Source organism: Lipophrys pholis (genome assembly GCF_963383615.2).
Source record: "Lipophrys pholis genome assembly, chromosome: 13".
Lineage (NCBI taxonomy): Eukaryota > Metazoa > Chordata > Actinopteri > Blenniiformes > Blenniidae > Lipophrys > Lipophrys pholis.
This window is the reverse complement of record NC_137632.1, coordinates 27,676,245-27,703,852: the sequence shown is the minus strand read 5'-3', so window position 1 is coordinate 27,703,852 and position 27,608 is coordinate 27,676,245. Positions and strand designations below refer to the sequence as shown.

The following is a 27,608-nucleotide window of genomic DNA, read 5'->3' as shown; positions in this document are numbered from 1 at the left end:
TTCTCAGTTGACACTGCCAAAAGGGATATTGTATTCCTTCTGGATGGTTCTGACAGCTCAAGGAATGGCTTCGCTGCCATGCGTGATTTTGTTGAGCGAGAGGTGGAGAAACTCAATGTGGGAGACAACAACGACCGTGTCTCTGTGGTCCAGTACAGCAGAGACGCAGAGGTCCAGTTCTATCTGAACACATACAACACAAAAGAGGATGTTGTTGATTCCATCAGAGGGCTCAGACACAAAGGAGGAAGACCCCTGAACACCGGGGCAGCCCTCCAATATGTCAGGGAGAACGTCTTCACTAACTCCTCAGGGAGTCGGCGAATGCAAGGTGTTCCACAAATGTTGATCCTGCTCACTGGGGGAAGGTCCTCTGACAATGTGGATACCCCAGCCTCTGCTCTCAAGCAGCAGGGCATCATTGTAGCTGGCATTGGCACGAGGGGTTCAGACAGTACAGAGCTGCAGAAGATATCGTATGAACCAAATTATGCTCTGTCAGTGTCTGACTTCACCGACCTCCCCAGTGTCCAAGAGCAGCTCTCCGCTGTAATGAGCAAAGTTCTAGTGGGGGCCACGCCCATGACACCAACAGTGACTGGTAAGAAGTACACAGATTTTCACTTTTCAAGTTCCGAGTGGGGTGCAATTTCATTTGGATCAAAGCATGTTGGACTAGTTTTAATTCATCGAGCTTAGCTATTTAAACACATTAGAGTGATTGTCTATTATCAAGGCTAGCTTTTCCTCACCTGACCTTTGGGCAAAAAAAGCTAGATTCTACACTTTAATTAATATGCCACATCTTATTTTCCCTAGTGGTGAGAGGAGCACCAGGAAGGGATGTTGTGTTCTTGCTGGATGGGTCCGATGCTACTAGAACTGGATTCCCAGCTATGCGAGACTTTGTTGAAAGAGCAGTGCAGACGCTCAGTGTGGATGACAACAAAGACCGCGTGTCAGTGGTTCAGTACAGCAGAGACCCGGCTGTCCAGTTCTACCTGAACACGTATACGACAAAGAGCCAGATCCTTGACACTGTCAGAGGTTTGAGGCACAAAGGCGGACGACCCACCAACACCGGAGCGGCTCTCCAGTACTTGAGGGACAACGTCTTCACGGCCTCTGCTGGAAGCAGGCGCCTTGAAGGCGTTCCACAGGTCTTGATCCTGCTGAATGGTGGCAGATCGTTTGACAGTGTGGATGCGCCAGCCTCTGCCCTCAAACAGTTGGGTGTGTCTACCTTTGCAATTGGAACCAGAGGCTCTGACAGCAGAGAACTGCAGACGATATCCCAGGACCCAAGTAATGCTCTGTCTGTGTCTGAATTTACTGAGCTCCCCAATGTACAACAGCAACTGCAGTCTTTGGTGGACTCTGTGGTAACTGACGTCCTCCCAGAAACTCCAACTGTATCTGGTATGTTGTCAAACACAACTATTAGTTTGGCCAAGTGGCTTGCACACTATTTTTGATTTGTAATGGCAACAATGGAGCAAGAAACACACTTGATCAGCTTGATAGGTTCAATCTGAGAGGGAGCGGTAGCTTTAGAAGTGCCTTTTAACAATAGCAGTAGCTGTTTGACTTTTGACCTCATCTGTTATAGTCTGCCAATCCAGTTAGGCCATGAGCATACTGATAGCAAATACTTTCATTGTTTTTATCTTCTTACTTTTCTCAGTTGACACTGCCAAAAGGGATATTGTATTCCTTCTGGATGGTTCTGACAGCTCAAGGAATGGCTTCGCTGCCATGCGTGATTTTATTGAGCGAGAGGTGGAGAAACTCAATGTGGGAGACAACAACGACCGTGTCTCTGTGGTCCAGTACAGCAGAGACGCAGAGGTCCAGTTCTATCTGAACACATACAACACAAAAGAGGATGTTGTTGATTCCATCAGAGGGCTCAGACACAAAGGAGGAAGACCCCTGAACACCGGGGCAGCCCTCCAATATGTCAGGGAGAACGTCTTCACTAACTCCTCAGGGAGTCGGCGAATGCAAGGTGTTCCACAAATGTTGATCCTGCTCACTGGGGGAAGGTCCTCTGACAATGTGGATACCCCAGCCTCTGCTCTCAAGCAGCAGGGCATCATTGTAGCTGGCATTGGCACGAGGGGTTCAGACAGTAGAGAGCTGCAGAAGATATCGTATGAACCAAATTATGCTCTGTCAGTGTCTGACTTCACCGACCTCCCCAGTGTCCAAGAGCAGCTCTCCGCTGTAATGAGCAAAGTTCTAGTGGGGGCCACGCCCATGACACCAACAGTGACTGGTAAGAAGTACACAGATTTTCACTTTTCAAGTTCCGAGTGGGGTGCAATTTCATTTGGATCAAAGCATGTTGGACTAGTTTTAATTCATCGAGCTTAGCTATTTAAACACATTAGAGTGATTGTCTATTATCAAGGCTAGCTTTTCCTCACCTGACCTTTGGGCAAAAAAAGCTAGATTCTACACTTTAATTAATATGCCACATCTTATTTTCCCTAGTGGTGAGAGGAGCACCAGGAAGGGATGTTGTGTTCTTGCTGGATGGGTCCGATGCTACTAGAACTGGATTCCCAGCTATGCGAGACTTTGTTGAAAGAGCAGTGCAGACGCTCAGTGTGGATGACAACAAAGACCGCGTGTCAGTGGTTCAGTACAGCAGAGACCCGGCTGTCCAGTTCTACCTGAACACGTATACGACAAAGAGCCAGATCCTTGACACTGTCAGAGGTTTGAGGCACAAAGGCGGACGACCCACCAACACCGGAGCGGCTCTCCAGTACTTGAGGGACAACGTCTTCACGGCCTCTGCTGGAAGCAGGCGCCTTGAAGGCGTTCCACAGGTCTTGATCCTGCTGAATGGTGGCAGATCGTTTGACAGTGTGGATGCGCCAGCCTCTGCCCTCAAACAGTTGGGTGTGTCTACCTTTGCAATTGGAACCAGAGGCTCTGACAGCAGAGAACTGCAGACGATATCCCAGGACCCAAGTAATGCTCTGTCTGTGTCTGAATTTACTGAGCTCCCCAATGTACAACAGCAACTGCAGTCTTTGGTGGACTCTGTGGTAACTGACGTCCTCCCAGAAACTCCAACTGTATCTGGTATGTTGTCAAACACAACTATTAGTTTGGCCAAGTGGCTTGCACACTATTTTTGATTTGTAATGGCAACAATGGAGCAAGAAACACACTTGATCAGCTTGATAGGTTCAATCTGAGAGGGAGCGGTAGCTTTAGAAGTGCCTTTTAACAATAGCAGTAGCTGTTTGACTTTTGACCTCATCTGTTATAGTCTGCCAATCCAGTTAGGCCATGAGCATACTGATAGCAAATACTTTCATTGTTTTTATCTTCTTACTTTTCTCAGTTGACACTGCCAAAAGGGATATTGTATTCCTTCTGGATGGTTCTGACAGCTCAAGGAATGGCTTCGCTGCCATGCGTGATTTTATTGAGCGAGAGGTGGAGAAACTCAATGTGGGAGACAACAACGACCGTGTCTCTGTGGTCCAGTACAGCAGAGACGCAGAGGTCCAGTTCTATCTGAACACATACAACACAAAAGAGGATGTTGTTGATTCCATCAGAGGGCTCAGACACAAAGGAGGAAGACCCCTGAACACCGGGGCAGCCCTCCAATATGTCAGGGAGAACGTCTTCACTAACTCCTCAGGGAGTCGGCGAATGCAAGGTGTTCCACAAATGTTGATCCTGCTCACTGGGGGAAGGTCCTCTGACAATGTGGATACCCCAGCCTCTGCTCTCAAGCAGCAGGGCATCATTGTAGCTGGCATTGGCACGAGGGGTTCAGACAGTACAGAGCTGCAGAAGATATCGTATGAACCAAATTATGCTCTGTCAGTGTCTGACTTCACCGACCTCCCCAGTGTCCAAGAGCAGCTCTCCGCTGTAATGAGCAAAGTTCTAGTGGGGGCCACGCCCATGACACCAACAGTGACTGGTAAGAAGTACACAGATTTTCACTTTTCAAGTTCCGAGTGGGGTGCAATTTCATTTGGATCAAAGCATGTTGGACTAGTTTTAATTCATCGAGCTTAGCTATTTAAACACATTAGAGTGATTGTCTATTATCAAGGCTAGCTTTTCCTCACCTGACCTTTGGGCAAAAAAAGCTAGATTCTACACTTTAATTAATATGCCACATCTTATTTTCCCTAGTGGTGAGAGGAGCACCAGGAAGGGATGTTGTGTTCTTGCTGGATGGGTCCGATGCTACTAGAACTGGATTCCCAGCTATGCGAGACTTTGTTGAAAGAGCAGTGCAGACGCTCAGTGTGGATGACAACAAAGACCGCGTGTCAGTGGTTCAGTACAGCAGAGACCCGGCTGTCCAGTTCTACCTGAACACGTATACGACAAAGAGCCAGATCCTTGACACTGTCAGAGGTTTGAGGCACAAAGGCGGACGACCCACCAACACCGGAGCGGCTCTCCAGTACTTGAGGGACAACGTCTTCACGGCCTCTGCTGGAAGCAGGCGCCTTGAAGGCGTTCCACAGGTCTTGATCCTGCTGAATGGTGGCAGATCGTTTGACAGTGTGGATGCGCCAGCCTCTGCCCTCAAACAGTTGGGTGTGTCTACCTTTGCAATTGGAACCAGAGGCTCTGACAGCAGAGAACTGCAGACGATATCCCAGGACCCAAGTAATGCTCTGTCTGTGTCTGAATTTACTGAGCTCCCCAATGTACAACAGCAACTGCAGTCTTTGGTGGACTCTGTGGTAACTGACGTCCTCCCAGAAACTCCAACTGTATCTGGTATGTTGTCAAACACAACTATTAGTTTGGCCAAGTGGCTTGCACACTATTTTTGATTTGTAATGGCAACAATGGAGCAAGAAACACACTTGATCAGCTTGATAGGTTCAATCTGAGAGGGAGCGGTAGCTTTAGAAGTGCCTTTTAACAATAGCAGTAGCTGTTTGACTTTTGACCTCATCTGTTATAGTCTGCCAATCCAGTTAGGCCATGAGCATACTGATAGCAAATACTTTCATTGTTTTTATCTTCTTACTTTTCTCAGTTGACACTGCCAAAAGGGATATTGTATTCCTTCTGGATGGTTCTGACAGCTCAAGGAATGGCTTCGCTGCCATGCGTGATTTTATTGAGCGAGAGGTGGAGAAACTCAATGTGGGAGACAACAACGACCGTGTCTCTGTGGTCCAGTACAGCAGAGACGCAGAGGTCCAGTTCTATCTGAACACATACAACACAAAAGAGGATGTTGTTGATTCCATCAGAGGGCTCAGACACAAAGGAGGAAGACCCCTGAACACCGGGGCAGCCCTCCAATATGTCAGGGAGAACGTCTTCACTAACTCCTCAGGGAGTCGGCGAATGCAAGGTGTTCCACAAATGTTGATCCTGCTCACTGGGGGAAGGTCCTCTGACAATGTGGATACCCCAGCCTCTGCTCTCAAGCAGCAGGGCATCATTGTAGCTGGCATTGGCACGAGGGGTTCAGACAGTAGAGAGCTGCAGAAGATATCGTATGAACCAAATTATGCTCTGTCAGTGTCTGACTTCACCGACCTCCCCAGTGTCCAAGAGCAGCTCTCCGCTGTAATGAGCAAAGTTCTAGAGGGGGCCACGCCCATGACACCAACAGTGACTGGTAAGAAGTACACAGATTTTCACTTTTCAAGTTCCGAGTGGGGTGCAATTTCATTTGGATCAAAGCATGTTGGACTAGTTTTAATTCATCGAGCTTAGCTATTTAAACACATTAGAGTGATTGTCTATTATCAAGGCTAGCTTTTCCTCACCTGACCTTTGGGCAAAAAAAGCTAGATTCTACACTTTAATTAATATGCCACATCTTATTTTCCCTAGTGGTGAGAGGAGCACCAGGAAGGGATGTTGTGTTCTTGCTGGATGGGTCCGATGCTACTAGAACTGGATTCCCAGCTATGCGAGACTTTGTTGAAAGAGCAGTGCAGACGCTCAGTGTGGATGACAACAAAGACCGCGTGTCAGTGGTTCAGTACAGCAGAGACCCGGCTGTCCAGTTCTACCTGAACACGTATACGACAAAGAGCCAGATCCTTGACACTGTCAGAGGTTTGAGGCACAAAGGCGGACGACCCACCAACACCGGAGCGGCTCTCCAGTACTTGAGGGACAACGTCTTCACGGCCTCTGCTGGAAGCAGGCGCCTTGAAGGCGTTCCACAGGTCTTGATCCTGCTGAATGGTGGCAGATCGTTTGACAGTGTGGATGCGCCAGCCTCTGCCCTCAAACAGTTGGGTGTGTCTACCTTTGCAATTGGAACCAGAGGCTCTGACAGCAGAGAACTGCAGACGATATCCCAGGACCCAAGTAATGCTCTGTCTGTGTCTGAATTTACTGAGCTCCCCAATGTACAACAGCAACTGCAGTCTTTGGTGGACTCTGTGGTAACTGACGTCCTCCCAGAAACTCCAACTGTATCTGGTATGTTGTCAAACACAACTATTAGTTTGGCCAAGTGGCTTGCACACTATTTTTGATTTGTAATGGCAACAATGGAGCAAGAAACACACTTGATCAGCTTGATAGGTTCAATCTGAGAGGGAGCGGTAGCTTTAGAAGTGCCTTTTAACAATAGCAGTAGCTGTTTGACTTTTGACCTCATCTGTTATAGTCTGCCAATCCAGTTAGGCCATGAGCATACTGATAGCAAATACTTTCATTGTTTTTATCTTCTTACTTTTCTCAGTTGACACTGCCAAAAGGGATATTGTATTCCTTCTGGATGGTTCTGACAGCTCAAGGAATGGCTTCGCTGCCATGCGTGATTTTATTGAGCGAGAGGTGGAGAAACTCAATGTGGGAGACAACAACGACCGTGTCTCTGTGGTCCAGTACAGCAGAGACGCAGAGGTCCAGTTCTATCTGAACACATACAACACAAAAGAGGATGTTGTTGATTCCATCAGAGGGCTCAGACACAAAGGAGGAAGACCCCTGAACACTGGGGCAGCCCTCCAATATGTCAGGGAGAACGTCTTCACTAACTCCTCAGGGAGTCGGCGAATGCAAGGTGTTCCACAAATGTTGATCCTGCTCACTGGGGGAAGGTCCTCTGACAATGTGGATACCCCAGCCTCTGCTCTCAAGCAGCAGGGCATCATTGTAGCTGGCATTGGCACGAGGGGTTCAGACAGTAGAGAGCTGCAGAAGATATCGTATGAACCAAATTATGCTCTGTCAGTGTCTGACTTCACCGACCTCCCCAGTGTCCAAGAGCAGCTCTCCGCTGTAATGAGCAAAGTTCTAGTGGGGGCCACGCCCATGACACCAACAGTGACTGGTAAGAAGTACACAGATTTTCACTTTTCAAGTTCCGAGTGGGGTGCAATTTCATTTGGATCAAAGCATGTTGGACTAGTTTTAATTCATCGAGCTTAGCTATTTAAACACATTAGAGTGATTGTCTATTATCAAGGCTAGCTTTTCCTCACCTGACCTTTGGGCAAAAAAAGCTAGATTCTACACTTTAATTAATATGCCACATCTTATTTTCCCTAGTGGTGAGAGGAGCACCAGGAAGGGATGTTGTGTTCTTGCTGGATGGGTCCGATGCTACTAGAACTGGATTCCCAGCTATGCGAGACTTTGTTGAAAGAGCAGTGCAGACGCTCAGTGTGGATGACAACAAAGACCGCGTGTCAGTGGTTCAGTACAGCAGAGACCCGGCTGTCCAGTTCTACCTGAACACGTATACGACAAAGAGCCAGATCCTTGACACTGTCAGAGGTTTGAGGCACAAAGGCGGACGACCCACCAACACCGGAGCGGCTCTCCAGTACTTGAGGGACAACGTCTTCACGGCCTCTGCTGGAAGCAGGCGCCTTGAAGGCGTTCCACAGGTCTTGATCCTGCTGAATGGTGGCAGATCGTTTGACAGTGTGGATGCGCCAGCCTCTGCCCTCAAACAGTTGGGTGTGTCTACCTTTGCAATTGGAACCAGAGGCTCTGACAGCAGAGAACTGCAGACGATATCCCAGGACCCAAGTAATGCTCTGTCTGTGTCTGAATTTACTGAGCTCCCCAATGTACAACAGCAACTGCAGTCTTTGGTGGACTCTGTGGTAACTGACGTCCTCCCAGAAACTCCAACTGTATCTGGTATGTTGTCAAACACAACTATTAGTTTGGCCAAGTGGCTTGCACACTATTTTTGATTTGTAATGGCAACAATGGAGCAAGTAACACACTTGATCAGCTTGATAGGTTCAATCTGAGAGGGAGCGGTAGCTTTAGAAGTGCCTTTTAACAATAGCAGTAGCTGTTTGACTTTTGACCTCATCTGTTATAGTCTGCCAATCCAGTTAGGCCATGAGCATACTGATAGCAAATACTTTCATTGTTTTTATCTTCTTACTTTTCTCAGTTGACACTGCCAAAAGGGATATTGTATTCCTTCTGGATGGTTCTGACAGCTCAAGGAATGGCTTCGCTGCCATGCGTGATTTTATTGAGCGAGAGGTGGAGAAACTCAATGTGGGAGACAACAACGACCGTGTCTCTGTGGTCCAGTACAGCAGAGACGCAGAGGTCCAGTTCTATCTGAACACATACAACACAAAAGAGGATGTTGTTGATTCCATCAGAGGGCTCAGACACAAAGGAGGAAGACCCCTGAACACAGGGGCAGCCCTCCAATATGTCAGGGAGAACGTCTTCACTAACTCCTCAGGGAGTCGGCGAATGCAAGGTGTTCCACAAATGTTGATCCTGCTCACTGGGGGAAGGTCCTCTGACAATGTGGATACCCCAGCCTCTGCTCTCAAGCAGCAGGGCATCATTGTAGCTGGCATTGGCACGAGGGGTTCAGACAGTAGAGAGCTGCAGAAGATATCGTATGAACCAAATTATGCTCTGTCAGTGTCTGACTTCACCGACCTCCCCAGTGTCCAAGAGCAGCTCTCCGCTGTAATGAGCAAAGTTCTAGTGGGGGCCACGCCCATGACACCAACAGTGACTGGTAAGAAGTACACAGATTTTCACTTTTCAAGTTCCGAGTGGGGTGCAATTTCATTTGGATCAAAGCATGTTGGACTAATTTAAATTCATCGAGCTTAGCTATTTAAACACATTAGAGTGATTGTCTATTATCAAGGCTAGCTTTTCCTCACCTGACCTTTGGGCAAAAAAAGCTAGATTCTACACTTTAATTAATATGCCACATCTTATTTTCCCTAGTGGTGAGAGGAGCACCAGGAAGGGATGTTGTGTTCTTGCTGGATGGGTCCGATGCTACTAGAACTGGATTCCCAGCTATGCGAGACTTTGTTGAAAGAGCAGTGCAGACGCTCAGTGTGGATGACAACAAAGACCGCGTGTCAGTGGTTCAGTACAGCAGAGACCCGGCTGTCCAGTTCTACCTGAACACGTATACGACAAAGAGCCAGATCCTTGACACTGTCAGAGGTTTGAGGCACAAAGGCGGACGACCCACCAACACCGGAGCGGCTCTCCAGTACTTGAGGGACAACGTCTTCACGGCCTCTGCTGGAAGCAGGCGCCTTGAAGGCGTTCCACAGGTCTTGATCCTGCTGAATGGTGGCAGATCGTTTGACAGTGTGGATGCGCCAGCCTCTGCCCTCAAACAGTTGGGTGTGTCTACCTTTGCAATTGGAACCAGAGGCTCTGACAGCAGAGAACTGCAGACGATATCCCAGGACCCAAGTAATGCTCTGTCTGTGTCTGAATTTACTGAGCTCCCCAATGTGCAACAGCAACTGCAGTCTTTGGTGGACTCTGTGGTAACTGACGTCCTCCCAGAAACTCCAACTGTATCTGGTATGTTGTCAAACACAACTATTAGTTTGGCCAAGTGGCTTGCACACTATTTTTGATTTGTAATGGCAACAATGGAGCAAGAAACACACTTGATCAGCTTGATAGGTTCAATCTGAGAGGGAGCGGTAGCTTTAGAAGTGCCTTTTAACAATAGTAGTAGCTGTTTGACTTTTGACCTCATCTGTTATAGTCTGCCAATCCAGTTAGGCCATGAGCATACTGATAGCAAATACTTTCATTGTTTTTATCTTCTTACTTTTCTCAGTTGACACTGCCAAAAGGGATATTGTATTCCTTCTGGATGGTTCTGACAGCTCAAGGAATGGCTTCGCTGCCATGCGTGATTTTATTGAGCGAGAGGTGGAGAAACTCAATGTGGGAGACAACAACGACCGTGTCTCTGTGGTCCAGTACAGCAGAGACGCAGAGGTCCAGTTCTATCTGAACACATACAACACAAAAGAGGATGTTGTTGATTCCATCAGAGGGCTCAGACACAAAGGAGGAAGACCCCTGAACACCGGGGCAGCCCTCCAATATGTCAGGGAGAACGTCTTCACTAACTCCTCAGGGAGTCGGCGAATGCAAGGTGTTCCACAAATGTTGATCCTGCTCACTGGGGGAAGGTCCTCTGACAATGTGGATACCCCAGCCTCTGCTCTCAAGCAGCAGGGCATCATTGTAGCTGGCATTGGCACGAGGGGTTCAGACAGTAGAGAGCTGCAGAAGATATCGTATGAACCAAATTATGCTCTGTCAGTGTCTGACTTCACCGACCTCCCCAGTGTCCAAGAGCAGCTCTCCGCTGTAATGAGCAAAGTTCTAGTGGGGGCCACGCCCATGACACCAACAGTGACTGGTAAGAAGTACACAGATTTTCACTTTTCAAGTTCCGAGTGGGGTGCAATTTCATTTGGATCAAAGCATGTTGGACTAGTTTAAATTCATCGAGCTTAGCTATTTAAACACATTAGAGTGATTGTCTATTATCAAGGCTAGCTTTTCCTCACCTGACCTTTGGGCAAAAAAAGCTAGATTCTACACTTTAATTAATATGCCACATCTTATTTTCCCTAGTGGTGAGAGGAGCACCAGGAAGGGATGTTGTGTTCTTGCTGGATGGGTCCGATGCTACTAGAACTGGATTCCCAGCTATGCGAGACTTTGTTGAAAGAGCAGTGCAGACGCTCAGTGTGGATGACAACAAAGACCGCGTGTCAGTGGTTCAGTACAGCAGAGACCCGGCTGTCCAGTTCTACCTGAACACGTATACGACAAAGAGCCAGATCCTTGACACTGTCAGAGGTTTGAGGCACAAAGGCGGACGACCCACCAACACCGGAGCGGCTCTCCAGTACTTGAGGGACAACGTCTTCACGGCCTCTGCTGGAAGCAGGCGCCTTGAAGGCGTTCCACAGGTCTTGATCCTGCTGAATGGTGGCAGATCGTTTGACAGTGTGGATGCGCCAGCCTCTGCCCTCAAACAGTTGGGTGTGTCTACCTTTGCAATTGGAACCAGAGGCTCTGACAGCAGAGAACTGCAGACGATATCCCAGGACCCAAGTAATGCTCTGTCTGTGTCTGAATTTACTGAGCTCCCCAATGTGCAACAGCAACTGCAGTCTTTGGTGGACTCTGTGGTAACTGACGTCCTCCCAGAAACTCCAACTGTATCTGGTATGTTGTCAAACACAACTATTAGTTTGGCCAAGTGGCTTGCACACTATTTTTGATTTGTAATGGCAACAATGGAGCAAGTAACACACTTGATCAGCTTGATAGGTTCAATCTGAGAGGGAGCGGTAGCTTTAGAAGTGCCTTTTAACAATAGCAGTAGCTGTTTGACTTTTGACCTCATCTGTTATAGTCTGCCAATCCAGTTAGGCCATGAGCATACTGATAGCAAATACTTTCATTGTTTTTATCTTCTTACTTTTCTCAGTTGACACTGCCAAAAGGGATATTGTATTCCTTCTGGATGGTTCTGACAGCTCAAGGAATGGCTTCGCTGCCATGCGTGATTTTATTGAGCGAGAGGTGGAGAAACTCAATGTGGGAGACAACAACGACCGTGTCTCTGTGGTCCAGTACAGCAGAGACGCAGAGGTCCAGTTCTATCTGAACACATACAACACAAAAGAGGATGTTGTTGATTCCATCAGAGGGCTCAGACACAAAGGAGGAAGACCCCTGAACACCGGGGCAGCCCTCCAATATGTCAGGGAGAACGTCTTCACTAACTCCTCAGGGAGTCGGCGAATGCAAGGTGTTCCACAAATGTTGATCCTGCTCACTGGGGGAAGGTCCTCTGACAATGTGGATACCCCAGCCTCTGCTCTCAAGCAGCAGGGCATCATTGTAGCTGGCATTGGCACGAGGGGTTCAGACAGTAGAGAGCTGCAGAAGATATCGTATGAACCAAATTATGCTCTGTCAGTGTCTGACTTCACCGACCTCCCCAGTGTCCAAGAGCAGCTCTCCGCTGTAATGAGCAAAGTTCTAGTGGGGGCCACGCCCATGACACCAACAGTGACTGGTAAGAAGTACACAGATTTTCACTTTTCAAGTTCCGAGTGGGGTGCAATTTCATTTGGATCAAAGCATGTTGGACTAGTTTTAATTCATCGAGCTTAGCTATTTAAACACATTAGAGTGATTGTCTATTATCAAGGCTAGCTTTTCCTCACCTGACCTTTGGGCAAAAAAAGCTAGATTCTACACTTTAATTAATATGCCACATCTTATTTTCCCTAGTGGTGAGAGGAGCACCAGGAAGGGATGTTGTGTTCTTGCTGGATGGGTCCGATGCTACTAGAACTGGATTCCCAGCTATGCGAGACTTTGTTGAAAGAGCAGTGCAGACGCTCAGTGTGGATGACAACAAAGACCGCGTGTCAGTGGTTCAGTACAGCAGAGACCCGGCTGTCCAGTTCTACCTGAACACGTATACGACAAAGAGCCAGATCCTTGACACTGTCAGAGGTTTGAGGCACAAAGGCGGACGACCCACCAACACCGGAGCGGCTCTCCAGTACTTGAGGGACAACGTCTTCACGGCCTCTGCTGGAAGCAGGCGCCTTGAAGGCGTTCCACAGGTCTTGATCCTGCTGAATGGTGGCAGATCGTTTGACAGTGTGGATGCGCCAGCCTCTGCCCTCAAACAGTTGGGTGTGTCTACCTTTGCAATTGGAACCAGAGGCTCTGACAGCAGAGAACTGCAGACGATATCCCAGGACCCAAGTAATGCTCTGTCTGTGTCTGAATTTACTGAGCTCCCCAATGTACAACAGCAACTGCAGTCTTTGGTGGACTCTGTGGTAACTGACGTCCTCCCAGAAACTCCAACTGTATCTGGTATGTTGTCAAACACAACTATTAGTTTGGCCAAGTGGCTTGCACACTATTTTTGATTTGTAATGGCAACAATGGAGCAAGTAACACACTTGATCAGCTTGATAGGTTCAATCTGAGAGGGAGCGGTAGCTTTAGAAGTGCCTTTTAACAATAGCAGTAGCTGTTTGACTTTTGACCTCATCTGTTATAGTCTGCCAATCCAGTTAGGCCATGAGCATACTGATAGCAAATACTTTCATTGTTTTTATCTTCTTACTTTTCTCAGTTGACACTGCCAAAAGGGATATTGTATTCCTTCTGGATGGTTCTGACAGCTCAAGGAATGGCTTCGCTGCCATGCGTGATTTTATTGAGCGAGAGGTGGAGAAACTCAATGTGGGAGACAACAACGACCGTGTCTCTGTGGTCCAGTACAGCAGAGACGCAGAGGTCCAGTTCTATCTGAACACATACAACACAAAAGAGGATGTTGTTGATTCCATCAGAGGGCTCAGACACAAAGGAGGAAGACCCCTGAACACAGGGGCAGCCCTCCAATATGTCAGGGAGAACGTCTTCACTAACTCCTCAGGGAGTCGGCGAATGCAAGGTGTTCCACAAATGTTGATCCTGCTCACTGGGGGAAGGTCCTCTGACAATGTGGATACCCCAGCCTCTGCTCTCAAGCAGCAGGGCATCATTGTAGCTGGCATTGGCACGAGGGGTTCAGACAGTAGAGAGCTGCAGAAGATATCGTATGAACCAAATTATGCTCTGTCAGTGTCTGACTTCACCGACCTCCCCAGTGTCCAAGAGCAGCTCTCCGCTGTAATGAGCAAAGTTCTAGTGGGGGCCACGCCCATGACACCAACAGTGACTGGTAAGAAGTACACAGATTTTCACTTTTCAAGTTCCGAGTGGGGTGCAATTTCATTTGGATCAAAGCATGTTGGACTAATTTAAATTCATCGAGCTTAGCTATTTAAACACATTAGAGTGATTGTCTATTATCAAGGCTAGCTTTTCCTCACCTGACCTTTGGGCAAAAAAAGCTAGATTCTACACTTTAATTAATATGCCACATCTTATTTTCCCTAGTGGTGAGAGGAGCACCAGGAAGGGATGTTGTGTTCTTGCTGGATGGGTCCGATGCTACTAGAACTGGATTCCCAGCTATGCGAGACTTTGTTGAAAGAGCAGTGCAGACGCTCAGTGTGGATGACAACAAAGACCGCGTGTCAGTGGTTCAGTACAGCAGAGACCCGGCTGTCCAGTTCTACCTGAACACGTATACGACAAAGAGCCAGATCCTTGACACTGTCAGAGGTTTGAGGCACAAAGGCGGACGACCCACCAACACCGGAGCGGCTCTCCAGTACTTGAGGGACAACGTCTTCACGGCCTCTGCTGGAAGCAGGCGCCTTGAAGGCGTTCCACAGGTCTTGATCCTGCTGAATGGTGGCAGATCGTTTGACAGTGTGGATGCGCCAGCCTCTGCCCTCAAACAGTTGGGTGTGTCTACCTTTGCAATTGGAACCAGAGGCTCTGACAGCAGAGAACTGCAGACGATATCCCAGGACCCAAGTAATGCTCTGTCTGTGTCTGAATTTACTGAGCTCCCCAATGTGCAACAGCAACTGCAGTCTTTGGTGGACTCTGTGGTAACTGACGTCCTCCCAGAAACTCCAACTGTATCTGGTATGTTGTCAAACACAACTATTAGTTTGGCCAAGTGGCTTGCACACTATTTTTGATTTGTAATGGCAACAATGGAGCAAGTAACACACTTGATCAGCTTGATAGGTTCAATCTGAGAGGGAGCGGTAGCTTTAGAACTGCCTTTTAACAATAGCAGTAGCTGTTTGACTTTTGACCTCATCTGTTATAGTCTGCCAATCCAGTTAGGCCATGAGCATACTGATAGCAAATACTTTCATTGTTTTTATCTTCTTACTTTTCTCAGTTGACACTGCCAAAAGGGATATTGTATTCCTTCTGGATGGTTCTGACAGCTCAAGGAATGGCTTCGCTGCCATGCGTGATTTTGTTGAGCGAGAGGTGGAGAAACTCAATGTGGGAGACAACAACGACCGTGTCTCTGTGGTCCAGTACAGCAGAGACGCAGAGGTCCAGTTCTATCTGAACACATACAACACAAAAGAGGATGTTGTTGATTCCATCAGAGGGCTCAGACACAAAGGAGGAAGACCCCTGAACACCGGGGCAGCCCTCCAATATGTCAGGGAGAACGTCTTCACTAACTCCTCAGGGAGTCGGCGAATGCAAGGTGTTCCACAAATGTTGATCCTGCTCACTGGGGGAAGGTCCTCTGACAATGTGGATACCCCAGCCTCTGCTCTCAAGCGGCAGGGCATCATTGTAGCTGGCATTGGCACGAGGGGTTCAGACAGTAGAGAGCTGCAGAAGATATCGTATGAACCAAATTATGCTCTGTCAGTGTCTGACTTCACCGACCTCCCCAGTGTCCAAGAGCAGCTCTCCGCTGTAATGAGCAAAGTTCTAGTGGGGGCCACGCCCATGACACCAACAGTGACTGGTAAGAAGTACACAGATTTTCACTTTTCAAGTTCCGAGTGGGGTGCAATTTCATTTGGATCAAAGCATGTTGGACTAGTTTTAATTCATCGAGCTTAGCTATTTAAACACATTAGAGTGATTGTCTATTATCAAGGCTAGCTTTTCCTCACCTGACCTTTGGGCAAAAAAAGCTAGATTCTACACTTTAATTAATATGCCACATCTTATTTTCCCTAGTGGTGAGAGGAGCACCAGGAAGGGATGTTGTGTTCTTGCTGGATGGGTCCGATGCTACTAGAACTGGATTCCCAGCTATGCGAGACTTTGTTGAAAGAGCAGTGCAGACGCTCAGTGTGGATGACAACAAAGACCGCGTGTCAGTGGTTCAGTACAGCAGAGACCCGGCTGTCCAGTTCTACCTGAACACGTATACGACAAAGAGCCAGATCCTTGACACTGTCAGAGGTTTGAGGCACAAAGGCGGACGACCCACCAACACCGGAGCGGCTCTCCAGTACTTGAGGGACAACGTCTTCACGGCCTCTGCTGGAAGCAGGCGCCTTGAAGGCGTTCCACAGGTCTTGATCCTGCTGAATGGTGGCAGATCGTTTGACAGTGTGGATGCGCCAGCCTCTGCCCTCAAACAGTTGGGTGTGTCTACCTTTGCAATTGGAACCAGAGGCTCTGACAGCAGAGAACTGCAGACGATATCCCAGGACCCAAGTAATGCTCTGTCTGTGTCTGAATTTACTGAGCTCCCCAATGTACAACAGCAACTGCAGTCTTTGGTGGACTCTGTGGTAACTGACGTCCTCCCAGAAACTCCAACTGTATCTGGTATGTTGTCAAACACAACTATTAGTTTGGCCAAGTGGCTTGCACACTATTTTTGATTTGTAATGGCAACAATGGAGCAAGTAACACACTTGATCAGCTTGATAGGTTCAATCTGAGAGGGAGCGGTAGCTTTAGAAGTGCCTTTTAACAATAGCAGTAGCTGTTTGACTTTTGACCTCATCTGTTATAGTCTGCCAATCCAGTTAGGCCATGAGCATACTGATAGCAAATACTTTCATTGTTTTTATCTTCTTACTTTTCTCAGTTGACACTGCCAAAAGGGATATTGTATTCCTTCTGGATGGTTCTGACAGCTCAAGGAATGGCTTCGCTGCCATGCGTGATTTTATTGAGCGAGAGGTGGAGAAACTCAATGTGGGAGACAACAACGACCGTGTCTCTGTGGTCCAGTACAGCAGAGACGCAGAGGTCCAGTTCTATCTGAACACATACAACACAAAAGAGGATGTTGTTGATTCCATCAGAGGGCTCAGACACAAAGGAGGAAGACCCCTGAACACCGGGGCAGCCCTCCAATATGTCAGGGAGAACGTCTTCACTAACTCCTCAGGGAGTCGGCGAATGCAAGGTGTTCCACAAATGTTGATCCTGCTCACTGGGGGAAGGTCCTCTGACAATGTGGATACCCCAGCCTCTGCTCTCAAGCAGCAGGGCATCATTGTAGCTGGCATTGGCACGAGGGGTTCAGACAGTAGAGAGCTGCAGAAGATATCGTATGAACCAAATTATGCTCTGTCAGTGTCTGACTTCACCGACCTCCCCAGTGTCCAAGAGCAGCTCTCCGCTGTAATGAGCAAAGTTCTAGTGGGGGCCACGCCCATGACACCAACAGTGACTGGTAAGAAGTACACAGATTTTCACTTTTCAAGTTCCGAGTGGGGTGCAATTTCATTTGGATCAAAGCATGTTGGACTAGTTTTAATTCATCGAGCTTAGCTATTTAAACACATTAGAGTGATTGTCTATTATCAAGGCTAGCTTTTCCTCACCTGACCTTTGGGCAAAAAAAGCTAGATTCTACACTTTAATTAATATGCCACATCTTATTTTCCCTAGTGGTGAGAGGAGCACCAGGAAGGGATGTTGTGTTCTTGCTGGATGGGTCCGATGCTACTAGAACTGGATTCCCAGCTATGCGAGACTTTGTTGAAAGAGCAGTGCAGACGCTCAGTGTGGATGACAACAAAGACCGCGTGTCAGTGGTTCAGTACAGCAGAGACCCGGCTGTCCAGTTCTACCTGAACACGTATACGACAAAGAGCCAGATCCTTGACACTGTCAGAGGTTTGAGGCACAAAGGCGGACGACCCACCAACACCGGAGCGGCTCTCCAGTACTTGAGGGACAACGTCTTCACGGCCTCTGCTGGAAGCAGGCGCCTTGAAGGCGTTCCACAGGTCTTGATCCTGCTGAATGGTGGCAGATCGTTTGACAGTGTGGATGCGCCAGCCTCTGCCCTCAAACAGTTGGGTGTGTCTACCTTTGCAATTGGAACCAGAGGCTCTGACAGCAGAGAACTGCAGACGATATCCCAGGACCCAAGTAATGCTCTGTCTGTGTCTGAATTTACTGAGCTCCCCAATGTACAACAGCAACTGCAGTCTTTGGTGGACTCTGTGGTAACTGACGTCCTCCCAGAAACTCCAACTGTATCTGGTATGTTGTCAAACACAACTATTAGTTTGGCCAAGTGGCTTGCACACTATTTTTGATTTGTAATGGCAACAATGGAGCAAGTAACACACTTGATCAGCTTGATAGGTTCAATCTGAGAGGGAGCGGTAGCTTTAGAAGTGCCTTTTAACAATAGCAGTAGCTGTTTGACTTTTGACCTCATCTGTTATAGTCTGCCAATCCAGTTAGGCCATGAGCATACTGATAGCAAATACTTTCATTGTTTTTATCTTCTTACTTTTCTCAGTTGACACTGCCAAAAGGGATATTGTATTCCTTCTGGATGGTTCTGACAGCTCAAGGAATGGCTTCGCTGCCATGCGTGATTTTATTGAGCGAGAGGTGGAGAAACTCAATGTGGGAGACAACAACGACCGTGTCTCTGTGGTCCAGTACAGCAGAGACGCAGAGGTCCAGTTCTATCTGAACACATACAACACAAAAGAGGATGTTGTTGATTCCATCAGAGGGCTCAGACACAAAGGAGGAAGACCCCTGAACACAGGGGCAGCCCTCCAATATGTCAGGGAGAACGTCTTCACTAACTCCTCAGGGAGTCGGCGAATGCAAGGTGTTCCACAAATGTTGATCCTGCTCACTGGGGGAAGGTCCTCTGACAATGTGGATACCCCAGCCTCTGCTCTCAAGCAGCAGGGCATCATTGTAGCTGGCATTGGCACGAGGGGTTCAGACAGTAGAGAGCTGCAGAAGATATCGTATGAACCAAATTATGCTCTGTCAGTGTCTGACTTCACCGACCTCCCCAGTGTCCAAGAGCAGCTCTCCGCTGTAATGAGCAAAGTTCTAGTGGGGGCCACGCCCATGACACCAACAGTGACTGGTAAGAAGTACACAGATTTTCACTTTTCAAGTTCCGAGTGGGGTGCAATTTCATTTGGATCAAAGCATGTTGGACTAATTTAAATTCATCGAGCTTAGCTATTTAAACACATTAGAGTGATTGTCTATTATCAAGGCTAGCTTTTCCTCACCTGACCTTTGGGCAAAAAAAGCTAGATTCTACACTTTAATTAATATGCCACATCTTATTTTCCCTAGTGGTGAGAGGAGCACCAGGAAGGGATGTTGTGTTCTTGCTGGATGGGTCCGATGCTACTAGAACTGGATTCCCAGCTATGCGAGACTTTGTTGAAAGAGCAGTGCAGACGCTCAGTGTGGATGACAACAAAGACCGCGTGTCAGTGGTTCAGTACAGCAGAGACCCGGCTGTCCAGTTCTACCTGAACACGTATACGACAAAGAGCCAGATCCTTGACACTGTCAGAGGTTTGAGGCACAAAGGCGGACGACCCACCAACACCGGAGCGGCTCTCCAGTACTTGAGGGACAACGTCTTCACGGCCTCTGCTGGAAGCAGGCGCCTTGAAGGCGTTCCACAGGTCTTGATCCTGCTGAATGGTGGCAGATCGTTTGACAGTGTGGATGCGCCAGCCTCTGCCCTCAAACAGTTGGGTGTGTCTACCTTTGCAATTGGAACCAGAGGCTCTGACAGCAGAGAACTGCAGACGATATCCCAGGACCCAAGTAATGCTCTGTCTGTGTCTGAATTTACTGAGCTCCCCAATGTGCAACAGCAACTGCAGTCTTTGGTGGACTCTGTGGTAACTGACGTCCTCCCAGAAACTCCAACTGTATCTGGTATGTTGTCAAACACAACTATTAGTTTGGCCAAGTGGCTTGCACACTATTTTTGATTTGTAATGGCAACAATGGAGCAAGAAACACACTTGATCAGCTTGATAGGTTCAATCTGAGAGGGAGCGGTAGCTTTAGAAGTGCCTTTTAACAATAGCAGTAGCTGTTTGACTTTTGACCTTATCTGTTATAGTCTGCCAATCCAGTTAGGCCATGAGCATACTGATAGCAAATACTTTCATTGTTTTTATCTTCTTACTTTTCTCAGTTGACACTGCCAAAAGGGATATTGTATTCCTTCTGGATGGTTCTGACAGCTCAAGGAATGGCTTCGCTGCCATGCGTGATTTTATTGAGCGAGAGGTGGAGAAACTCAATGTGGGAGACAACAACGACCGTGTCTCTGTGGTCCAGTACAGCAGAGACGCAGAGGTCCAGTTCTATCTGAACACATACAACACAAAAGAGGATGTTGTTGATTCCATCAGAGGGCTCAGACACAAAGGAGGAAGACCCCTGAACACCGGGGCAGCCCTCCAATATGTCAGGGAGAACGTCTTCACTAACTCCTCAGGGAGTCGGCGAATGCAAGGTGTTCCACAAATGTTGATCCTGCTCACTGGGGGAAGGTCCTCTGACAATGTGGATACCCCAGCCTCTGCTCTCAAGCAGCAGGGCATCATTGTAGCTGGCATTGGCACGAGGGGTTCAGACAGTAGAGAGCTGCAGAAGATATCGTATGAACCAAATTATGCTCTGTCAGTGTCTGACTTCACCGACCTCCCCAGTGTCCAAGAGCAGCTCTCCGCTGTAATGAGCAAAGTTCTAGTGGGGGCCACGCCCATGACACCAACAGTGACTGGTAAGAAGTACACAGATTTTCACTTTTCAAGTTCCGAGTGGGGTGCAATTTCATTTGGATCAAAGCATGTTGGACTAATTTAAATTCATCGAGCTTAGCTATTTAAACACATTAGAGTGATTGTCTATTATCAAGGCTAGCTTTTCCTCACCTGACCTTTGGGCAAAAAAAGCTAGATTCTACACTTTAATTAATATGCCACATCTTATTTTCCCTAGTGGTGAGAGGAGCACCAGGAAGGGATGTTGTGTTCTTGCTGGATGGGTCCGATGCTACTAGAACTGGATTCCCAGCTATGCGAGACTTTGTTGAAAGAGCAGTGCAGACGCTCAGTGTGGATGACAACAAAGACCGCGTGTCAGTGGTTCAGTACAGCAGAGACCCGGCTGTCCAGTTCTACCTGAACACGTATACGACAAAGAGCCAGATCCTTGACACTGTCAGAGGTTTGAGGCACAAAGGCGGACGACCCACCAACACCGGAGCGGCTCTCCAGTACTTGAGGGACAACGTCTTCACGGCCTCTGCTGGAAGCAGGCGCCTTGAAGGCGTTCCACAGGTCTTGATCCTGCTGAATGGTGGCAGATCGTTTGACAGTGTGGATGCGCCAGCCTCTGCCCTCAAACAGTTGGGTGTGTCTACCTTTGCAATTGGAACCAGAGGCTCTGACAGCAGAGAACTGCAGACGATATCCCAGGACCCAAGTAATGCTCTGTCTGTGTCTGAATTTACTGAGCTCCCCAATGTGCAACAGCAACTGCAGTCTTTGGTGGACTCTGTGGTAACTGACGTCCTCCCAGAAACTCCAACTGTATCTGGTATGTTGTCAAACACAACTATTAGTTTGGCCAAGTGGCTTGCACACTATTTTTGATTTGTAATGGCAACAATGGAGCAAGTAACACACTTGATCAGCTTGATAGGTTCAATCTGAGAGGGAGCGGTAGCTTTAGAAGTGCCTTTTAACAATAGCAGTAGCTGTTTGACTTTTGACCTCATCTGTTATAGTCTGCCAATCCAGTTAGGCCATGAGCATACTGATAGCAAATACTTTCATTGTTTTTATCTTCTTACTTTTCTCAGTTGACACTGCCAAAAGGGATATTGTATTCCTTCTGGATGGTTCTGACAGCTCAAGGAATGGCTTCGCTGCCATGCGTGATTTTGTTGAGCGAGAGGTGGAGAAACTCAATGTGGGAGACAACAACGACCGTGTCTCTGTGGTCCAGTACAGCAGAGACGCAGAGGTCCAGTTCTATCTGAACACATACAACACAAAAGAGGATGTTGTTGATTCCATCAGAGGGCTCAGACACAAAGGAGGAAGACCCCTGAACACCGGGGCAGCCCTCCAATATGTCAGGGAGAACGTCTTCACTAACTCCTCAGGGAGTCGGCGAATGCAAGGTGTTCCACAAATGTTGATCCTGCTCACTGGGGGAAGGTCCTCTGACAATGTGGATACCCCAGCCTCTGCTCTCAAGCAGCAGGGCATCATTGTAGCTGGCATTGGCACGAGGGGTTCAGACAGTAGAGAGCTGCAGAAGATATCGTATGAACCAAATTATGCTCTGTCAGTGTCTGACTTCACCGACCTCCCCAGTGTCCAAGAGCAGCTGTCCGCTGTAATGAGCAAAGTTCTAGCGAGGGCCACGCCCATGACACCAACAGTGACTGGTAAGAAGTACACAGATTTTCACTTTTCAAGTTCCGAGTGGGGTGCAATTTCATTTGGATCAAAGCATGTTGGACTAGTTTTACTTCATCGAGCTTAGCTATTTAAACACATTAGAGTGATTGTCTATTATCAAGGCTAGCTTTTCCTCACCTGACCTTTGGGCAAAAAAAGCTAGATTCTACACTTTAATTAATATGCCACATCTTATTTTCCCTAGTGGTGAGAGGAGCACCAGGAAGGGATGTTGTGTTCTTGCTGGATGGGTCCGATGCTACTAGAACTGGATTCCCAGCTATGCGAGACTTTGTTGAAAGAGCAGTGCAGACGCTCAGTGTGGATGACAACAAAGACCGCGTGTCAGTGGTTCAGTACAGCAGAGACCCGGCTGTCCAGTTCTACCTGAACACGTATACGACAAAGAGCCAGATCCTTGACACTGTCAGAGGTTTGAGGCACAAAGGCGGACGACCCACCAACACCGGAGCGGCTCTCCAGTACTTGAGGGACAACGTCTTCACGGCCTCTGCTGGAAGCAGGCGCCTTGAAGGCGTTCCACAGGTCTTGATCCTGCTGAATGGTGGCAGATCGTTTGACAGTGTGGATGCGCCAGCCTCTGCCCTCAAACAGTTGGGTGTGTCTACCTTTGCAATTGGAACCAGAGGCTCTGACAGCAGAGAACTGCAGACGATATCCCAGGACCCAAGTAATGCTCTGTCTGTGTCTGAATTTACTGAGCTCCCCAATGTACAACAGCAACTGCAGTCTTTGGTGGACTCTGTGGTAACTGACGTCCTCCCAGAAACTCCAACTGTATCTGGTATGTTGTCAAACACAACTATTAGTTTGGCCAAGTGGCTTGCACACTATTTTTGATTTGTAATGGCAACAATGGAGCAAGAAACACACTTGATCAGCTTGATAGGTTCAATCTGAGAGGGAGCGGTAGCTTTAGAAGTGCCTTTTAACAATAGCAGTAGCTGTTTGACTTTTGACCTCATCTGTTATAGTCTGCCAATCCAGTTAGGCCATGAGCATACTGATAGCAAATACTTTCATTGTTTTTATCTTCTTACTTTTCTCAGTTGACACTGCCAAAAGGGATATTGTATTCCTTCTGGATGGTTCTGACAGCTCAAGGAATGGCTTCGCTGCCATGCGTGATTTTGTTGAGCGAGAGGTGGAGAAACTCAATGTGGGAGACAACAACGACCGTGTCTCTGTGGTCCAGTACAGCAGAGACGCAGAGGTCCAGTTCTATCTGAACACATACAACACAAAAGAGGATGTTGTTGATTCCATCAGAGGGCTCAGACACAAAGGAGGAAGACCCCTGAACACCGGGGCAGCCCTCCAATATGTCAGGGAGAACGTCTTCACTAACTCCTCAGGGAGTCGGCGAATGCAAGGTGTTCCACAAATGTTGATCCTGCTCACTGGGGGAAGGTCCTCTGACAATGTGGATACCCCAGCCTCTGCTCTCAAGCAGCAGGGCATCATTGTAGCTGGCATTGGCACGAGGGGTTCAGACAGTAGAGAGCTGCAGAAGATATCGTATGAACCAAATTATGCTCTGTCAGTGTCTGACTTCACCGACCTCCCCAGTGTCCAAGAGCAGCTCTCCGCTGTAATGAGCAAAGTTCTAGAGGGGGCCACGCCCATGACACCAACAGTGACTGGTAAGAAGTACACAGATTTTCACTTTTCAAGTTCCGAGTGGGGTGCAATTTCATTTGGATCAAAGCATGTTGGACTAGTTTTAATTCATCGAGCTTAGCTATTTAAACACATTAGAGTGATTGTCTATTATCAAGGCTAGCTTTTCCTCACCTGACCTTTGGGCAAAAAAAGCTAGATTCTACACTTTAATTAATATGCCACATCTTATTTTCCCTAGTGGTGAGAGGAGCACCAGGAAGGGATGTTGTGTTCTTGCTGGATGGGTCCGATGCTACTAGAACTGGATTCCCAGCTATGCGAGACTTTGTTGAAAGAGCAGTGCAGACGCTCAGTGTGGATGACAACAAAGACCGCGTGTCAGTGGTTCAGTACAGCAGAGACCCGGCTGTCCAGTTCTACCTGAACACGTATACGACAAAGAGCCAGATCCTTGACACTGTCAGAGGTTTGAGGCACAAAGGCGGACGACCCACCAACACCGGAGCGGCTCTCCAGTACTTGAGGGACAACGTCTTCACGGCCTCTGCTGGAAGCAGGCGCCTTGAAGGCGTTCCACAGGTCTTGATCCTGCTGAATGGTGGCAGATCGTTTGACAGTGTGGATGCGCCAGCCTCTGCCCTCAAACAGTTGGGTGTGTCTACCTTTGCAATTGGAACCAGAGGCTCTGACAGCAGAGAACTGCAGACGATATCCCAGGACCCAAGTAATGCTCTGTCTGTGTCTGAATTTACTGAGCTCCCCAATGTACAACAGCAACTGCAGTCTTTGGTGGACTCTGTGGTAACTGACGTCCTCCCAGAAACTCCAACTGTATCTGGTATGTTGTCAAACACAACTATTAGTTTGGCCAAGTGGCTTGCACACTATTTTTGATTTGTAATGGCAACAATGGAGCAAATGACACACTTGATCAGCTTGATAGGTTCAATCTGAGAGGGAGCGGTAGCTTTAGAAGTGCCTTTTAACAATAGCAGTAGCTGTTTGACTGTTGACCTCATCTGTTATAGTCTGCCAATCCAGTTAGGCCATGAGCATACTGATAGCAAATACTTTCATTGTTTTTATCTTCTTACTTTTCTCAGTTGGCACTGCCAAAAGGGATATTGTATTCCTTCTGGATGGTTCTGACAGCTCAAGGAATGGCTTCGCTGCCATGCGTGATTTTGTTGAGCGAGAGGTGGAGAAACTCAATGTGGGAGACAACAACGACCGTGTCTCTGTGGTCCAGTACAGCAGAGACGCAGAGGTCCAGTTCTATCTGAACACATACAACACAAAAGAGGATGTTGTTGATTCCATCAGAGGGCTCAGACACAAAGGAGGAAGACCCCTGAACACCGGGGCAGCCCTCCAATATGTCAGGGAGAACGTCTTCACTAACTCCTCAGGGAGTCGGCGAATGCAAGGTGTTCCACAAATGTTGATCCTGCTCACTGGGGGAAGGTCCTCTGACAATGTGGATACCCCAGCCTCTGCTCTCAAGCAGCAGGGCATCATTGTAGCTGGCATTGGCACGAGGGGTTCAGACAGTAGAGAGCTGCAGAAGATATCGTATGAACCAAATTATGCTCTGTCAGTGTCTGACTTCACCGACCTCCCCAGTGTCCAAGAGCAGCTCTCCGCTGTAATGAGCAAAGTTCTAGTGGGGGCCACGCCCATGACACCAACAGTGACTGGTAAGAAGTACACAGATTTTCACTTTTCAAGTTCCGAGTGGGGTGCAATTTCATTTGGATCAAAGCATGTTGGACTAATTTAAATTCATCGAGCTTAGCTATTTAAACACATTAGAGTGATTGTCTATTATCAAGGCTAGCTTTTCCTCACCTGACCTTTGGGCAAAAAAAGCTAGATTCTACACTTTAATTAATATGCCACATCTTATTTTCCCTAGTGGTGAGAGGAGCACCAGGAAGGGATATTGTGTTCTTGCTGGATGGGTCCGATGCTACTAGAACTGGATTCCCAGCTATGCGAGACTTTGTTGAAAGAGCAGTGCAGACGCTCAGTGTGGATGACAACAAAGACCGCGTGTCAGTGGTTCAGTACAGCAGAGACCCGGCTGTCCAGTTCTACCTGAACACGTATACGACAAAGAGCCAGATCCTTGACACTGTCAGAGGTTTGAGGCACAAAGGCGGACGACCCACCAACACCGGAGCGGCTCTCCAGTACTTGAGGGACAACGTCTTCACGGCCTCTGCTGGAAGCAGGCGCCTTGAAGGCGTTCCACAGGTCTTGATCCTGCTGAATGGTGGCAGATCGTTTGACAGTGTGGATGCGCCAGCCTCTGCCCTCAAACAGTTGGGTGTGTCTACCTTTGCAATTGGAACCAGAGGCTCTGACAGCAGAGAACTGCAGACGATATCCCAGGACCCAAGTAATGCTCTGTCTGTGTCTGAATTTACTGAGCTCCCCAATGTGCAACAGCAACTGCAGTCTTTGGTGGACTCTGTGGTAACTGACGTCCTCCCAGAAACTCCAACTGTATCTGGTATGTTGTCAAACACAACTATTAGTTTGGCCAAGTGGCTTGCACACTATTTTTGATTTGTAATGGCAACAATGGAGCAAGTAACACACTTGATCAGCTTGATAGGTTCAATCTGAGAGGGAGCGGTAGCTTTAGAAGTGCCTTTTAACAATAGCAGTAGCTGTTTGACTTTTGACCTCATCTGTTATAGTCTGCCAATCCAGTTAGGCCATGAGCATACTGATAGCAAATACTTTCATTGTTTTTATCTTCTTACTTTTCTCAGTTGACACTGCCAAAAGGGATATTGTATTCCTTCTGGATGGTTCTGACAGCTCAAGGAATGGCTTCGCTGCCATGCGTGATTTTGTTGAGCGAGAGGTGGAGAAACTCAATGTGGGAGACAACAACGACCGTGTCTCTGTGGTCCAGTACAGCAGAGACGCAGAGGTCCAGTTCTATCTGAACACATACAACACAAAAGAGGATGTTGTTGATTCCATCAGAGGGCTCAGACACAAAGGAGGAAGACCCCTGAACACCGGGGCAGCCCTCCAATATGTCAGGGAGAACGTCTTCACTAACTCCTCAGGGAGTCGGCGAATGCAAGGTGTTCCACAAATGTTGATCCTGCTCACTGGGGGAAGGTCCTCTGACAATGTGGATACCCCAGCCTCTGCTCTCAAGCAGCAGGGCATCATTGTAGCTGGCATTGGCACGAGGGGTTCAGACAGTAGAGAGCTGCAGAAGATATCGTATGAACCAAATTATGCTCTGTCAGTGTCTGACTTCACCGACCTCCCCAGTGTCCAAGAGCAGCTGTCCGCTGTAATGAGCAAAGTTCTAGCGAGGGCCACGCCCATGACACCAACAGTGACTGGTAAGAAGTACACAGATTTTCACTTTTCAAGTTCCGAGTGGGGTGCAATTTCATTTGGATCAAAGCATGTTGGACTAGTTTTACTTCATCGAGCTTAGCTATTTAAACACATTAGAGTGATTGTCTATTATCAAGGCTAGCTTTTCCTCACCTGACCTTTGGGCAAAAAAAGCTA

General features: G+C 47.9%; 2 protein-coding genes across 2 annotated transcripts in view; both read left to right on the top strand.

Annotated features, from left to right (window-relative positions):
* LOC308118580 (collagen alpha-3(VI) chain-like) overlaps positions 1-27,608 on the top strand; it is an 84,071-nt gene that overhangs the window by 25,951 nt on the left and 30,512 nt on the right. The window lies entirely within an intron of this gene.
* LOC308118634 (uncharacterized protein) lies at positions 14-27,573 on the top strand (the record flags this gene model as incomplete). The annotated part of the gene is made up of 34 exons (XM_080478142.1): positions 14-601; positions 820-1,419; positions 1,685-2,278; positions 2,497-3,096; positions 3,362-3,955; positions 4,174-4,773; positions 5,039-5,632; positions 5,851-6,450; positions 6,716-7,309; positions 7,528-8,127; positions 8,393-8,986; positions 9,205-9,804; positions 10,070-10,663; positions 10,882-11,481; positions 11,747-12,340; positions 12,559-13,158; positions 13,424-14,017; positions 14,236-14,835; positions 15,101-15,694; positions 15,913-16,512; positions 16,778-17,371; positions 17,590-18,189; positions 18,455-19,048; positions 19,267-19,866; positions 20,132-20,725; positions 20,944-21,543; positions 21,809-22,402; positions 22,621-23,220; positions 23,486-24,079; positions 24,298-24,897; positions 25,163-25,756; positions 25,975-26,574; positions 26,840-27,433; positions 27,569-27,573. Exons 1-34 carry the CDS (start codon positions 79-81, stop codon positions 27,571-27,573), a joined length of 19,632 nt encoding a protein of 6,543 aa, XP_080334268.1. The 5' UTR covers positions 14-78.